This window comes from Heteronotia binoei, chromosome 4, assembly GCF_032191835.1.
Source record: "Heteronotia binoei isolate CCM8104 ecotype False Entrance Well chromosome 4, APGP_CSIRO_Hbin_v1, whole genome shotgun sequence".
Lineage (NCBI taxonomy): Eukaryota > Metazoa > Chordata > Lepidosauria > Squamata > Gekkonidae > Heteronotia > Heteronotia binoei.
Window position 1 is genome coordinate 162,908,253 of NC_083226.1, and position 15,251 is coordinate 162,923,503.

General features: G+C 39.9%; 1 protein-coding gene across 21 annotated transcripts in view; it reads left to right on the top strand.

Moving 5' to 3' along the window:
* Nucleotides 1–15,251, top strand: part of TCF4 (transcription factor 4) — a 568,596-nt gene that overhangs the window by 410,551 nt on the left and 142,794 nt on the right. For 4 of the 21 annotated variants that reach the window (XM_060236155.1, XM_060236156.1, XM_060236159.1 and 1 more), the window contains exon 1: nucleotides 5,272–5,943. The exons of the other annotated variants lie outside the window; for them this stretch is intronic. In XM_060236155.1, coding sequence (XP_060092138.1) covers nucleotides 5,875–5,943 — 69 coding nt within the window. In that variant the 5' untranslated portion in view covers nucleotides 5,272–5,874. Of the gene's footprint in view, nucleotides 1–5,271; nucleotides 5,944–15,251 lie in introns of those variants that run through there. 21 annotated transcript variants of the gene reach the window in all.

Genomic DNA, 15,251 nt, shown 5'->3' on the forward strand with positions numbered 1-15,251 from the left:
TTATAGTCATTGCTGCAAATTTCCTTGATGTCGGGGAGTGGAGTGGATCCCATGGTTCCCAAACCCACCTCACTCTCTATTGTGGGTGCTGATTCATCCCTCTTTTCTCCAGCAAAGCAAGACTCAAAGTGGCTTCCAAGACTAAACAATGAAGAACAATTGAAAATCACAATACAACTATAAAAGAAGCAGGGCAGTGAGAAGGTGGGGCTGAGCAGGTGGGAGTATTTGGCCCTTGTTGGAATAGTCTCCTCTGACCGTAGCAGCTTGTTCCTAAGGGGAATCCTTCTCACAACATAATTTTATATTACTGGAATATTATTGCACTGGGAAGATAAAATGCCGACATCCAGTAGTCCAGTGGATTGAGGACTTTACAAGACAGGGAGACACCCAAATCTAGAGAGCATGATGGAACACCAAGAGAGAGGGATATCTAAAAGAAATTACCTGTACAGAATTCTTCGTTGCTGGTGTCACGTTGCCATTTATATGCACCTAGGCCCCTGGCACACGTAGCATCTGCTGAACAGGTTTAAATGAGATGGGAGTCATGTTGTCATCCAAACAGGTATGTTTACTTTGCTTATCCGGCATTCCTTTTACGCTGGGTAATGGAGAAGCAGGCAGAGCAAAATGGGATCCGTGAGAGAGGAGAAAACAAGGCCAGCAAATAAAGGTTTGCAGGAGCCTGCATCATCTCAGCTATGCACACAAGCATTCTTTATGCAAGGGATGGATAGTATTGGACAGATGGTCCATTTGGGTGGGCCTGTATCAGCAGAGCTGCATACGCGTGCTAGAAATCAAATATGCCAGACTACAGTGGCATCTCTACTGCATGTGAGGATGTGTGTGGGTATACTTGCGTGTGTGTGTGTTGGGTGCACGTGCACATATAGGTACATGTGCTTTGTGTCATAAGCGTCCCTTTTATTTTATTTTATTTTTTAACTGAAATAAACTTTTGCAAAATAGCAGGCAACATTTCACGGCAGCAGCTCCTGTTGGGGCAGTTTGGTTTGGAATAACCGGGGACTTGGCTTTGTTGCAATCTGTATTAATACCAGCTTTTTGGATCAACAAAATGTAGCTTAACAACTGCCTTTGCCTGGCTCAGTGAAAATCCCTAAAGTAGTTATGTTGTGTCCAGATGCAAATTTGACAGCACTGCATTAGGAGATTAAAACACCAACACACATCTATTATTATTTTTTTTAAAAAAGCTGTTTCTTGTCAGATAACGCTGTTTATATTTTTAGCAGTTTCCTCTTTTTTTAATCAATAGCATCCTATTACCCCCAAAGCCTAATTTAGAACGGACGGGTGAAGATACGTCTTGTGCTGGTTCATTCACTTATATGAAGCTTCGCCCACTACAACTTTATATTGTGTGGGAAGGGAAGTTACATTTCAGAACCATCCTCTTCACTGTTTAATGTAGTGCTCTGTTTCTGGGGATTCTGACCTGTAACGACAAAATTTAGAACTTGTAAACTTTGGACAGTTTGTTATGTTAAACTTCTGGGTCAGAGTTGGACAAGCAGTGTTACCTTTGGTCTCGTTAGTCTGGTAGCTTCTGTCGCAGGTTTATTTATTTTGGGAAGGTAAGCCTCTAGTGCTCGTGGATGTGAAGAAAAGTTCAGGATGGGGTGATCGTAACACCCGGTTGAAATCCCAGGAATAGATTAGACATTCTTGCTCCTCTTCCATGGCTACTATTTTACCTTCCTTTTCTTCTAATAGTTATGTGTGCCGTCAGGGCTTCTTTTGTAGCAGGAACTCCTCTGTATATTAGGCTGCACCCCCCTGGTGTAGCCAGTCCTCCAAGAGCTTACAGTAGGCCCTGTAAGAACAGCCCTATAAACTCTTGCAGGATTGGCTACATCAGGGGGGTGTAGCCTAATATGCAAAGGAGTTCCTGCTACAAAAAAAAAAGCCTTGGGTGCCCTACTGTCCATGCCTTTGTTTCCTGTTGTCCTTCTCATGGTCTTTTTCTTGTGCTGTGTCCTGACACACTGCAAGGACATGTACAAAGAGTCAAGAGTAGAAACGAGCTTAGGTTTTAGTTGATGTTATGATTGTAACACCGAGGAAGGCAGTGGCAAAACACCTTTGCTTATCACTTGGCTGGAATGTCCCATAGATGGGGCCACCGTGAATTGATTGTGACTCAGTGGCTCGTTCTTCTTCTTTGTGACCAACACAAAAGAGATACTGGCATGGGAAACTTTCACATAAGCCCACTGAAGTGGTGCGGGCCCACGCAGGACTATGCTGCAAGTGTTTGGGTTTAGATATGTAAGAATGGTTCAGGTAACGTCCTAGATGAAGGCAAGCAGATTCAGTGGCCTGACCTTTGAAGCTATCAACTGAGCGACAGACGTGTAAATTGTGAAACACAGAGAGATTCTTCAGCAATTTCAGTGTGCGTTTCGAGCGCTCATGAGATGGGTCTTTGATTGCTTCAGGATTCTAGATAACACTGCCTTTTATTGGCATGGTGTTGTATGCAAACCCATATGGCCGTGTCTGGATAAGCAAGAAAATTGTGGGTTGCGTAGCAAGCCTCGAGAAGCAGTGTCTGCACTTCATCATCAGGTAAAAAGGGCCCGGGGGTGGTGACAGAAGTCCCCGCAACGTTTCTGTGAGGCAGGGAATCTTGTTGCATTGGCTCAGCAGTTCACTTGTTTCAGACGGGGAGAACTACCTAATCAGAGACCACCACAGGTAGACCCTGCCCAAACAGTCTGTGTGTCTTGATGTTGCACTGTGTGGCTCAAACTGAAACACGTCTTGGCTTCTATACGTCCCTATGCAAACATTTCATCTGATGCGTCAGGTGGGGCTAGAACATCATTATGTCTGTAGCTGGGCAGCTGGGTGCTGGTGTGTACAGGTGGAATATTTGCATGGGTCTGTCGAATTGTGTTTATGGGATCTCCTAGTTAGATACTAAGGGTATATGGGAAGCTGCCGTGATTCTGAGGTTGTTGGCTCACCTGACCCGGTATTACTTAACCCTGCGGAATTCCTTCTTCCTGCTTTAGGAATGGGTCTTTTTTTTTGCATTCTCATCCCATAAAATCTTTTTAAACCTGATATGTGAAGAATTGAGGAAGGTCGTTATTTCAAGGCTACTTTTCAAAGTACTCAGTCATTATTAATTTGTTTACCCTTATAGACATCAGCATATGAAATTTCATAATTATCTGGTGCCAGTAATTAAAGCTTACAGCGTTAGTCCGATTTTAGAGGGTTGCTTCGGTGACTGTGAACTGATTAGAGTGAATTTAGTGGCTTAGAAGTCAATCAAATCTAGTTTTGGAGTAAACTTTTACCAGAATTAAATGTCAGTTGCATATTATACTAATCCATTACATTGTAGGATTCCCCCCCCCCCCAAAAAAAACACATGGTTTGAAGGTATACCTTTGTATTGACATGGCAGCAGTTATGTTCTGAAAGTGTTATTAGGAAGATACATGGATAAATGTTGGGGTGGGGGGGGGAGTGATAACTTTGTCTTGTTATTTATGTGGATATTTTGAACTTATAGAGCAAGTATCAAAATAGCCCAGGAAGCTAAATATATTCATAACTGAAATAATCAATTCTCAGCATATATGTCATGAGATTCCACCTCCCGCCCCCCTTTCTCCTTGTAGCTATTATGTTTTGTTGCATGTAGACCTGTCTTACTTGGGTTTTCTGGCCTTATGTATTATACACAGAGGGTAGTTTAAAGGTTACAAATGTGATCCTGTCAGATTGACAACTAACTGTTCTAATGAGGAAAAAATCCTCAAAGCATGAAATTTGAATGAAATGTGTGATTATAATTCAAGAACTGCTTACCCGAACCTCTGGGGACCTCCCCAAATAAATGCGGAGCAAGGAAGTCAGATAAACCCTCTGGTCCCTCTTCTCTCTCTAAAATATACATATGGACCTAACCCTCTACGCAGATTGGTACAAAGCGCGGAGAAGGAAAAACTTTACCATTAGCCGAAGAGATGACTGCTTGGAACTGACACGGAACATCTCTTGCTGTTTATTAATACTGTATGTGTTTTGTTACCACGTCGAGTGGTAAGGAAATAGGTGCTTTGAATTATTAAAGTTGGTTCTGGAGAATAGCTGTATGCTCAGATGGCATTTGCCTCAGCATATGCAAATTATTTAGTTTCATTTGGGATCGATTCCCAGGGGCCCTCCTTTCCTGTGATGCTCTGAATTTGGCAGGCAGAAAGCCAGTACCAATCTTTTCTTTCTTTCTTTCTTTCTTTCTTTTCTTTCTGAGATTTATTTATTTATTTATTTTACCTCTTCCCCCATTTTTGGCTTAGATGTACAGTATTTTTTTTTTAAAAAAATAAAAAATCCACACACACCAAGAAGCAGAATTCACCCACAAGCACTGAAAAGGGCTTTAGTTTTTCAACACTGAGGGGGAAATACCAAACACTTTTGTTGGCGTTTCTACTAGTAAGCTGCATTGGGGAGGGGGGGGGCATTTTTCAATGCCTTTTAAAAATGGCATTTTAGGAGGGGGATTATTTATTTATTTATTTTGCAACCCAGGGAATTGAAACATTAGGAACATTTTAGCATCCCATGGGGCAGTGTCCTGTAGCAACAGCAGCAAACGGATTTCATGTTCAGCATTCATAAACTGTTGTTTTGGGGGGAGTGAAGGGGGGGGGGAAACGCGCACCCAAACACCTCCTCTGTATACTGAAGCTGGGGGAAGAAAGGGGGGGGGAGATTTAAAAGAGCAAGTGCCTGTATAGTGGCCCCATAGACCGGTTTCCCTTTAAGCAAACGCCTAAATGAAGTTCTGCCTCTCCTAACCTATTTCCTGCTTTCCAAAAAGACAGCCAGTGACTGGAGCTTGTGGGGTGGGGGGGGAGTGCGAGTGATGGAGAGAACCAGGCTAGCCTCGAAGCAGTGATTCTCTGTTTCATTCTCAACCACCGTTTTGTAGGTTGTTGACCAGGCAGTCAGAAAACACTGCTCTTCTCTCTCTCTCTCCCTTTTTCTTTTTGGAGCGAGGTCAGAGACGTGGTGGAGGTCCCCCCCCCCCTCTTTCCCTTCCAATTCCCCCCCCCTTCTCTCTCTTTCTCCCCCCCCCCCTTTCTCTGAGTCGAGTTCTCAGGCAGCTGCGTACAATGCTGGGAGCTAGCCAGCAGCAGAGACAGATGGTAGAGTTATTAGATGTGCATCATACGATTCCCTTCCTGCCACTCGCTTTTTAATCAAATTAAAACAAAAAAAAAAAGAAAGAGAGAGAGAGGGAGAGAGAGAGAGGGGGAGTCAATTAACTGCATTTGTATTCTCTTCAATAATGGACCCTATTCCACTTTTACCCTAAGGCAGTTGAGTGGAAATTTTAGAGGAAAGAAAAAAAGAGTGGCGGGAACTTTTCTTTTAAAATCTTTTTTTGGGGAGAACCAGGAATGAAAGAATTTTTTTTTTTAAAGATCTCTAAGAATCGACATTATTCCAGCCACTCAGTAAAATCCAGGGGAGAGAGACGGGGAGAGGGGGGGGTGGAATTGAAGCTCTTTTTCTCTCTCCTATGCCTTAGGAATCGCAGCTAAATCAGGACCGGGAAAGCTTCCAGATCTGCTGTGGAAAGTTAACTGTCTGACAGAGGAGTCTCCTAGCCACCTCCTCTCCTCTCCCCCCCCCCTCCACCGCCACCCCTAACGTCAGGAATGGTTTCTTCCTGCTTTGCATATTCACCATGCTTGGCCTAGCCATATGGGAAAATGCGACTGAAGGAATTGTTGTGAAAAAAGGGACAGCGAGTTTGAAATAAAAGTTGTTAGAGTGGTACCGAAGAGAAAAAAAAAAAAAGAATACGAGACCATGTATTGCGCATACACAATCCCTGGCATGGGCGGAAACTCTTTGATGTACTACTATAATGGGAAAGCGGTAAGCTAGCTCTGTAATTAAAGGTGTAATTTTGACAAGTTTTATTGTTTTAGGAATGAGAGTCATTTGCTGCATTTATAGCGTTGAAAGTTGTTCTGGGCTACCCCTCAGCCTGCCTTCTTCCTCGAGCTGTTGGATTTTGTGCTGGATTTAATATAGGGATGAAAGTGTAGGTTTTTATTTTGTTAAAAGGACGCTGGAACGGAATGCCTTCTTGTGGGTTTTGAGATGCATTTTGTGTTCTGAAAGTTGTTGTTATTATTATTAAGTAGATATTGGTTGTTTGTGGGGGGGGCTAGTTTCTCTCAGCTGCATGATTTGAAGGGACGAAGATGTTTAAACTGAGCAGACAGAGAGCTTCAGATTTGTGCACAGATAAGTTTTCCGTGGGTGCCCCCCCCCCTTTTTCTTCTTTTCGAGACAAGATTTGCAGCTTTCCGAATCAGGATCTGCAGTTGAATGGATTTGACCAAGAAACCACCGACAGAGGAAACTAGATGTAGAACTTGAAATTGAGAAATCTAATTTTAAAAATATTCATAGAAAAATGGATGATAATAAAAAAGGAGCAATTTGGGTAGACTTTGCATGACATTATTTAGGATGCATGCCCTACATTCATTCATTTTTTTTTCTTTTTTTCCCATCAGAAACACTTTATTTAAGAAAAAAGTATGTGTCTGGTATTTTGTGCATAACCTCAGCAGAAGGTTTATGCTTGCCATCTGGAAGGGGGGGTTGGGGTTTTTTTTCTCTTTCTCTCCCTTGCTTAGGTCCTGGGGAGGAAAAAGATTTTTTTTTTTTTTTAAAAAAAAAAATCTTTTAATGGGCTGCTGAGGTAAAGAGACGTGTTGCTGAAAAAACAGGAAAATAAAACTGGGAAGTTCTGGAGCGAATGCAAACTGAAGCCTGCATTCTCTCAACTTTCTAGCATTTCATCTGATACCAATCAGGGCATAGCAGTTAGGCCAAAAGGGAGCTGTTAGAGTTTTAACCAAGGCGGGTTTCAGATGTAGAAGATGGTGCAAACTAATTATACCATACGTACACGTGTGTACTATACAAGGGTACACCTATAATATATACGGATTACAGTATTTTGTATGAGAAATCCATTCTCATGAATGAACATCTGTTGGAGTAGTTGGTTCTCCCCCGCAGTGCTTACCAGCTAGAACTGTGTGGACTTCCATCCGTTCTTTGTAATGGTTTTAAAGAATATTCCGAAATGATGCAAAATGTTAGGAAAGATTGTCCGTTGTTGCTACTGTTGTTGTTGCTGTCTTAAATGAAAAAAAGCCAAAGGCTGAGAAGTTCGAAAATGTAGCCTGCGATTTTGAAAAAGGACTTGGGATGCCCTTACAGAGCCCGCCTGTCATTCCTGTGCATTATAAACGGGGCAGTCAATTTCAATATTATAGAGAGAAAGTTCATTTTAAAAAAAATCTGCAGATGCAGGAGACTTTTTAAAAGCACACTCTAATTAGGAAACAGTCAAGTGTCTGGCTCTGAGATAGTGCAGTCGCATTCTTTTCTTTAGAAAAAGGTGCACTTTTTGTTGAAATAGTTTAAGCCCTTGGGAGGCGAGGGGGAGCAGGATGAAATAAAATTTCTCCTTTGGGGTGTTCTGGCTTTATAATTCAGAAAAGGAAGAATTTCCAAACGTGCACGGGAAATGCAAGCTCCCAGTTCAAGTCCAGCACCGTCCCAACTATTCACTTTGTGACTAATACAAAAGGAAAAACGCTGAACATGACATCATAGTTCTATCAAACCCCCCCTCCCTCACGCCCCCCCCCCCCCCTTAGTAGATATTTTCAGTTTGGGTTGATTTTTTGTGATGGGAGGGGGAGTCAGGAAGGGAGGATGGTGCTCATAAAAATCAAGTTCCCTGTCAGAGGAAATGTATTTATAGGAACTGTTAAATGACTTTTATTAAAAACAAATCTGGTTAGTATGTGTGGAACAAAAAGAACAGAGTAAACTTTGCACAGGGGTGTAGATGCGAAGCTGTTTTGTGTTGGGCTGTGAAGAGAACAACTCTTGGTGGTACCAGCAAAGGACATTTTTTCCATCCATAACACTGGAAAGTCCTTTGATTTAGCTCAGCGAAAAGACATCCATCATGGCAGTAAAGTTATCGGGCCTCTGAGGATGAGGCGGGTTACGTTGGCACTTGGCGGGAAAGGAGGGGAAAAGCCTATTTCTGTATTTTGAAGAGGCACCTTTTCATACAGCCAGTATTGTTCTAGCTCAGCTTCAGCATTGTGCAGCTCTTGATCTGGTGCCAGGCGTCGTGCAGAGGTTGTGTTTGCCCTGCATGAATTGTTTAGAATGCCTGTCGGAAAGACGCTCGTTTTCGATTTAACGTGTTGCACATCTTTCTCCGGTTTGTTGGAGGAAAGTACGGACTGCTTTAAGTTGCACGAGTGGTTTTTGTTTTGGGGGTTTTTTGGGGGTCTCCAAACAAGACATAGTTTGAAATTCTTCCTCCTCCTCTTCTTTCCCCCCTCCTTTGACAAGTCAATTACTTGTTTAAATTCAGTTTGAACTCTCTGAACTTAGAACAGCCAGTGGAAGCAGGTCTTCCCTGGGAATAAACAAAAGGAAAAAATGCAAAATCACTCCAGATCCCTCTGTATTTGAGTTAGTGTGGGAGGAACTGTATGGTGAGAAATAATCTCTTTCGTTCTCTCTCCCTTTTTTCTTTTCTTTTTTTTTCAAAAAGGTAGCTGTATATGACCAATAAGTACCTTGGCTGGTTCTTTTCGTAATGAAAGCATTACAGCATTTGAGGAAATCATATACTTCCTTTCCCCCTCTTCACCTGTTGTTCATGTCATCTGTCTTTTATGCAGCTGTATTTTTTTTTCTTTCTGTCGCTAAAGACATATTTCTTTAAACCTGAGTACTCATTTTAAAAAAAACTGAGCACTGCTTGCAGAGGAAAACTTCATACTGTACATGTGTGACTGAAGCATTATGTGCTACTATGTCATTTTGCAGGTCCTAAATATTCCATGATTAGATTTCCCATGCTTTGCTAAACGATTGTTATTTTAAAAATTGTAATCATTCACATTTATTTAATAACGCATATTTTACATGCTTGTATAGCCCATGCCACTTCCTAAAAACTTTGCTTCTTGTTACTCTAGTACAGCCAGATATTTATAATAATAGGTAGACTCTGAAATTGTGGCAGTGTTACTTTTTGAATCTGATGTTTAGCATTACTAATGCACATGACTGAGATTTTTAGCAAGCATTTGTTCAAGTCAGTGCCATACTTTAAAGAACACGGAGACAGCAACAATGACATTATTGCAAATGGAATTGAAAGCAAAAGTGGCAAAACTTTCACTTAATAGTATTTTAAGATCTCATCATTGGCTGCCACCCGCATGCGCATGTGTTAAATCATATAGAGAACCCTATAATTATCATAATTGCTCTTTTTTTTGGTACGTTATACCAACAAGCATCGAGCTATACCACCAACTAGTTGTTTTGAAATAGTTATTTGTCAAGTCATCAAATCACAAAAAAAGTAAATGCTAATGAGGTTTTGTGTTTGTATTCTGTCTGCTATTCTTATTATGGACCTTTTCAACTCAATAAAGTTCTTAGATGGAGATAAATATTCAATAGTTTTGTTGCTGCTAATAGTCTAGGCCAAATAGTATGATCGTTTCATCTATCCTGTGTAAGAAATTAATAGTAAAATAAATGGTAAATGATGGAGGATTGTAATAGCGTTGCTCCCTTTTTCTGGGAACTTCTATCATTTTAAAGGAAAAATAGACACTTGTCAATCAGACTTCTTTCTATTTAATCTTTTTTTTTTTTTGCAAGAAACTGTAGCCCATATTTCAGATTTCATACTAAGCACTACATTTTGAAAACATGAATGACAGTATTTAGATGTGGAAAGTAATGCCTGTCTGGATAAAGGATGATATTCAAACAGTCTTGAACACTTAACATGGCAAATATCTGTTATGCAGAAGTAAATTCCATTGAAATAAATGAAACGTACACCCAATTGAAGAGTGGGTGCTAGCAATGCACGCACTAGAATACTTACCCAACTCTCATAAACAGTGCTGAAGTTGTAACTTTCAAGCAGCATTATCATGGAAATATATTTTAATTGTACATGTGTTGAGATCGATGTGTATTTTCTACATCATATTTAAAAATCAAAAAAGGTGGTCGGGTTTTCCCCCCACTGTTCTAAATTTGTTGGAGCCTTCTAAATTGTTGATAAACTCAGGTCCATAACGTATCATTTTACAAACTGCCCAGTTGTATCAAGAAAAAAGAAAAGCAGGAAAAGATGAACTGAAGATAAATATGGATTCATTTGCTATTTCTGGCATATATATATATCGCATGTTTTTTTTTTTAAAATGAAACATTCCTAGTTATGTGGAAGTGGTAATTATTTTATAAATTAAAATGGTTACTTTTGAACATTTATTTAATACTGTGTTGTTTGGTGCAACAAAGTGATGATTATTTTGTTCATTGTCTGCATATGCACATACTTCTGTGATCGTGTGTGTGTGTGTGTGTGTGTGTGCATCACTTCTGAATGCAAGTTTATACTTGCTCAGAGGCCTTTCTTACATTTTGGGTTCTCTGTTGACCACCTCTCTGTGATAATGCCAACTTGAATAGAGTTGCAGGAATAAAAATCTTTTCAGTTACTTTATGAATAAAATTATGAATTTTATATGACCAATTTATGATGAATTGCTGATAAACCTGGGGGAAAAAAATAAAACACGTTGACTTTGAAAAACACTGTGTTGTTAAAACCTTGAGCTGAGTGCATAGTTCGTTTGGTTTTTTGTGAAGGAAATGGGAGGGCGGTAATTTTTAAAACAATTGCTCATTGCCAGTGCAGCCTTTTAAATACCTTCCAAGTGATCTACAGGAAACTGTGCAGAAGAACTGTTTGTTTCCTGTTTGAGAATATGTCTGTTTCACGTTATAGTCCATTTACTGTAAAATTGCCGTAGTATGTCAAGGACCTAGGATTTGGAGATTTTGCTCCCAAGTTGTATTTAGAAGAGTGGAAGATAGACAATGGTCACTGAGATGTATAGAGATGTCTGTCATCGTATACCAGTAGGAATTTTTGTCTTCAGTTTTTATAGACAGGATTACCTTTGGAAAAGGCAACTGCTGTCGATTTATTGCATCTATAGGAATCTATCACATATGGTAAAACGCTGCCAACTAGATCTGTAACTCAGTGAGGTTTTAGTCTTTTGAGTTAAAATAATTTAGCTCTATTGAAGTGGAATGGGAATAAATTGATTTAAAATCCTCGTAATTCAATTTAACTGGATTGTGGATCTGCTGTACCTCTCTGTTGTCTGGTCAGTTGTCTGTCACTCCCAGCTTTGCTTTGGACTAACAGTGCCTCCTCTGCTTGTGTTTTGTCTTAAAGCACTTCATGTTGGAAATAAAATAATGCTGTTTCTAAAGAACACAGATGAAGCTGGCTTGAACTGCTAGAGAACTGCGAAGAACTTAGTTTCACTTCCTGGCTTCCAGAAGCCAGGCATTCTATTAATTAACATATTTTAATATTTTAGTTCCAGCAGTCCAGCACTGCAAACAACAATGAGGGTCTTCAGGAACCCATCTTATTTATATGGCCATGCTTATATGTTAAGTCCTCATGGGAATATAAAATATTTTTGTTTTGCATCTGTTTTTGTTTTACATCTGTTAAAATTTGCTCAGCAAATATTCCTATGTTTGGGTATCGGAAGGTGTTCCAGTGTGTCCATGAAAAGTGAAATGCTCAAATCACTCGTGTCTTCTGGAATAAATGGCTGGAACCAGACTAGAAGTATCCCATACAGGGCATCTTTATTTTTCCAAAAGACCCCACCCCCCGAAAAAGTTCCACACGAAGTTTGATAGTTGCTGATGTTGTTGCCTTCTTATATTATCAGCGTCATTGCAATTACATGGTAAATCTTCTGAGAAATATACAGTTATGCCATCACTCCCCAGAGATTGTTTTAAGTCTTTCCTCTGTGATCAGTTTTCAATATTGACATGTTTGTGGTTGATTCTTTGGGTATTTTATGGCATACAGTTCAAACTATCTACCACTACTGGTGTGATCAGGTGCAGTATCCCAGATGAGTGACTGTTGAGTGTGTAACATTTTGTGATTATATAGATCTATATTTGTAAAATGTGCATGTTATCTGTACTACTTCTCTCCTCCTCTCAAGTTTTTTTTTTCCCCTTCCTGGTATTAGTCTGATGACCTGAAAGAGTAATAAAGATTTAAATGCAGGAAATTTTGTACACCTGCACCATTTTAAGAGGTGTCCAAACAGAAGTGAGGCTGCTATAAATATCACAGTGGACAAAATTCAGTTGTTCTAATAATGGTGTGCTTCAGCATTTGACGACGCATAGGCCAAACAAGAATGGTCTAGTGCTGAGAGATAACAAATGAAAAGCAGCTTTGTGATGTGTCTCTGCTCAGACACCCCTGAAATATGTAGTCTTTGCTTGGTGTTCTCAGGGGACCCAAAGCCGCGCTTTCATAGAGACCAAATTACACTCGTCCTGAGAGAAGGCAGTGTTGAAGTAATTGGTGGGGCAGCGTGGAGAATGTTAGATTCCAGCTGCTTCCATTGTAGGCTGACCTGCAAATGCAAAGAGGATGTTAACAATCCAAGCTAACATTTGACTTGGCTTTTTCACCTCTTAGACGTTTTAAGAATTATAGACCAGCAAACCCTTTGCCTTAGCATTAGCACCGATCAAGTGAGAACGTCTATACTGGGGATTTTTTTTTTTTTTGGCATCTTTAAAAACAGTTTTACACTTGCTGGCTACCTCCCTATAATTACATTGAGAGCAGTTTATATAGCTGATCCTTATTATTACCAAGTTATTTTATTTGACTACTGTGGTTCGGATTTCAGCTCCTTTATGGTCAATTATCATATACTTCTTCCTTAATAAAATATATGTTTCACCGGCACCCTCGCCCTGGAGAACAGCAGAACTCAGACTGTCTGCTGATTGTCCCTAAATAGGCGTCTCTGTTTTAAAGGGAGCAAAGATGGAATTGCTCGATGGCTTTTGGAGGAGGGAAAAAAATCATGTTGATGTAGCCTGCATATTTAAACCCATCCAGTAAAGGGATGACATGATTAAAATAATCAAATGTATTACTTAAAAAATTAAAAAGGATAAGTAGTGCACCCCATTATTTTATTGACTTTTAAATATAAATTGCAGAAATGTTTACATTCTTAATGGCATTATTAAGCTAAACTGACAGATCAGCGGGGAAAAAGTTGATTGCCCGGCATATTATTACGACTGCACCTGTTACAACAATTCCAGTACATGAGCAGCAATACGCCGCGTGACGATGTCTCTTTCGGCTGCTTCGGAGAGCAGTCGTGGAGCGATGGAAATGCAGACACAATATCTTTTAAAGTGGAATTTGGTTTGTGGTGCCGTATGCTTGTTTTAATTAGGGTTGAAGCTTCCGGTACACATTGCATAGGCCTGAAAACCAATACCTGAAATGAATTACTTGTGCTGCCATTGATAACCTACGTCGTAAAAGTTTCTGGTGGCCTTAGTTGGTCTTTATCTACCTTCTGCGTACTATTAACATCACACATCTCCCCTCCCCCCCCACCATAGTATTTTGAAAACATGTTCAAGTGCTTCCAATCAAATTAACTCGTTAATAAACATAAATCGGTGTGATTCCTTTCACTAAGAACATGCATTGTGAACTGCAGCCCAACAAATATACATATATAGGCCATGATCCAGAGTGCTGCTATGCAGTGTTAAATCCCACTGACATCATCTGGATCACATCCCTTGTATGCAGCTTTGTGTTAGCATCTTTTTTTGTAGACTGGCACGATCAGTGATAAAGATTTTCCCTTGTCTTTTAAAGAGTCCTTTGGGTTACAATCCCAGAAAAAAAAAGACTTATGGCAATTATCACCTTTGTGAAACTGAATCAAAAATTGTATTGATTCAAGATTATTTTTATTTTGTCATTTTTGTAGCAAGATAAGGCCTTATGGTCCGTTGTGAAATCCTAGCAGATTTTTTTTTTTTGGTTATATAGATATGAAAACAGCATTTGGTGTTTCTGTTGACACCAGAGAGATCTCAGACACAGTGGTGGTAAATCCAGGATCCCACACACCCACACACCTGCATGTTTTATATTCTCTAAACATGTACAGGGCATACCCTGTGGCAGTAGCATTTAAGCAGCATTCTCTGAGCATTTTACATCTGTTGTTTTAAAACAGCCCTGTAAGGCAGGCTTCCATCATTATTCCCCATACTGCACTTGAAGGGTGCAAGGGGACTGAAGCATAGAGAATAGCTTGGCTAATACAGCTTGCTGAACTAGGGGTATCCCAGATCACAGTACACGTGCTTATTCATTATGGTAAACCACCTTTCAAAGAGAATCCCGGACTCATCAGAGACTATACTCAAGACTCATTTTCAGACTGAGCACTCAGTGCTGAAACACTTGACGTGGCAACAGAGTGCCTCTGAGCACATGCAGAATTCCATTCCTAACTGCGAGTGACATGTTCATTCTATAACTTTGTGAGATTTGGGGAAAGGCTTTCCTCTGAGATTGTGGGGGTATTAGTCTGGCTTTACTTTAGAAACTAAGAACTTTCCTTGCAACTTTATGTTACTAGTTAGAATAAAACTCAAAGCTTTTTTTTTTTTTTAACCATAATTAATGTAGGTGGTTTGGCAACCTCAATTATGGATTTATTCCAAAATGATTTATAGTTGCAGGTCTTTACAAATAGTAGAGAAACAGTTAAATCGTCTCCGCCTTGCGTATGGCTTTTGCATAGTCTGTGTAAACAATTCTAGAATTTTGCCCTTAAGACAAACCTCTCAATATCTAGAATTACAAAGAACTGATACTTAGCACATATACTTAATCTACACACTGACTTGGCAATAAAATAGTTCCATAAACATCTTGGCTGCTTTTTAAGTCAAGGTGTTTTTTAAAGAGTTCTCGCCATTTCTGTAATTAAAAATATTTTTCAGCGATGCCGTAAGCGTACATTTAAAAAGATCATTTCTCTGGTACTTTTGTAAACATTTCACTTGCCTCATGTGGGAAATAAATTCCATGCGTTTGCCATTGTGGTAGCGTGACTAAAAATTGAAACCTGTTATTAGATATCTGTGCAGTACTGATGCCAGTCATACCGGAAGTTTGGTTGTCAGAGGAGGATAATATG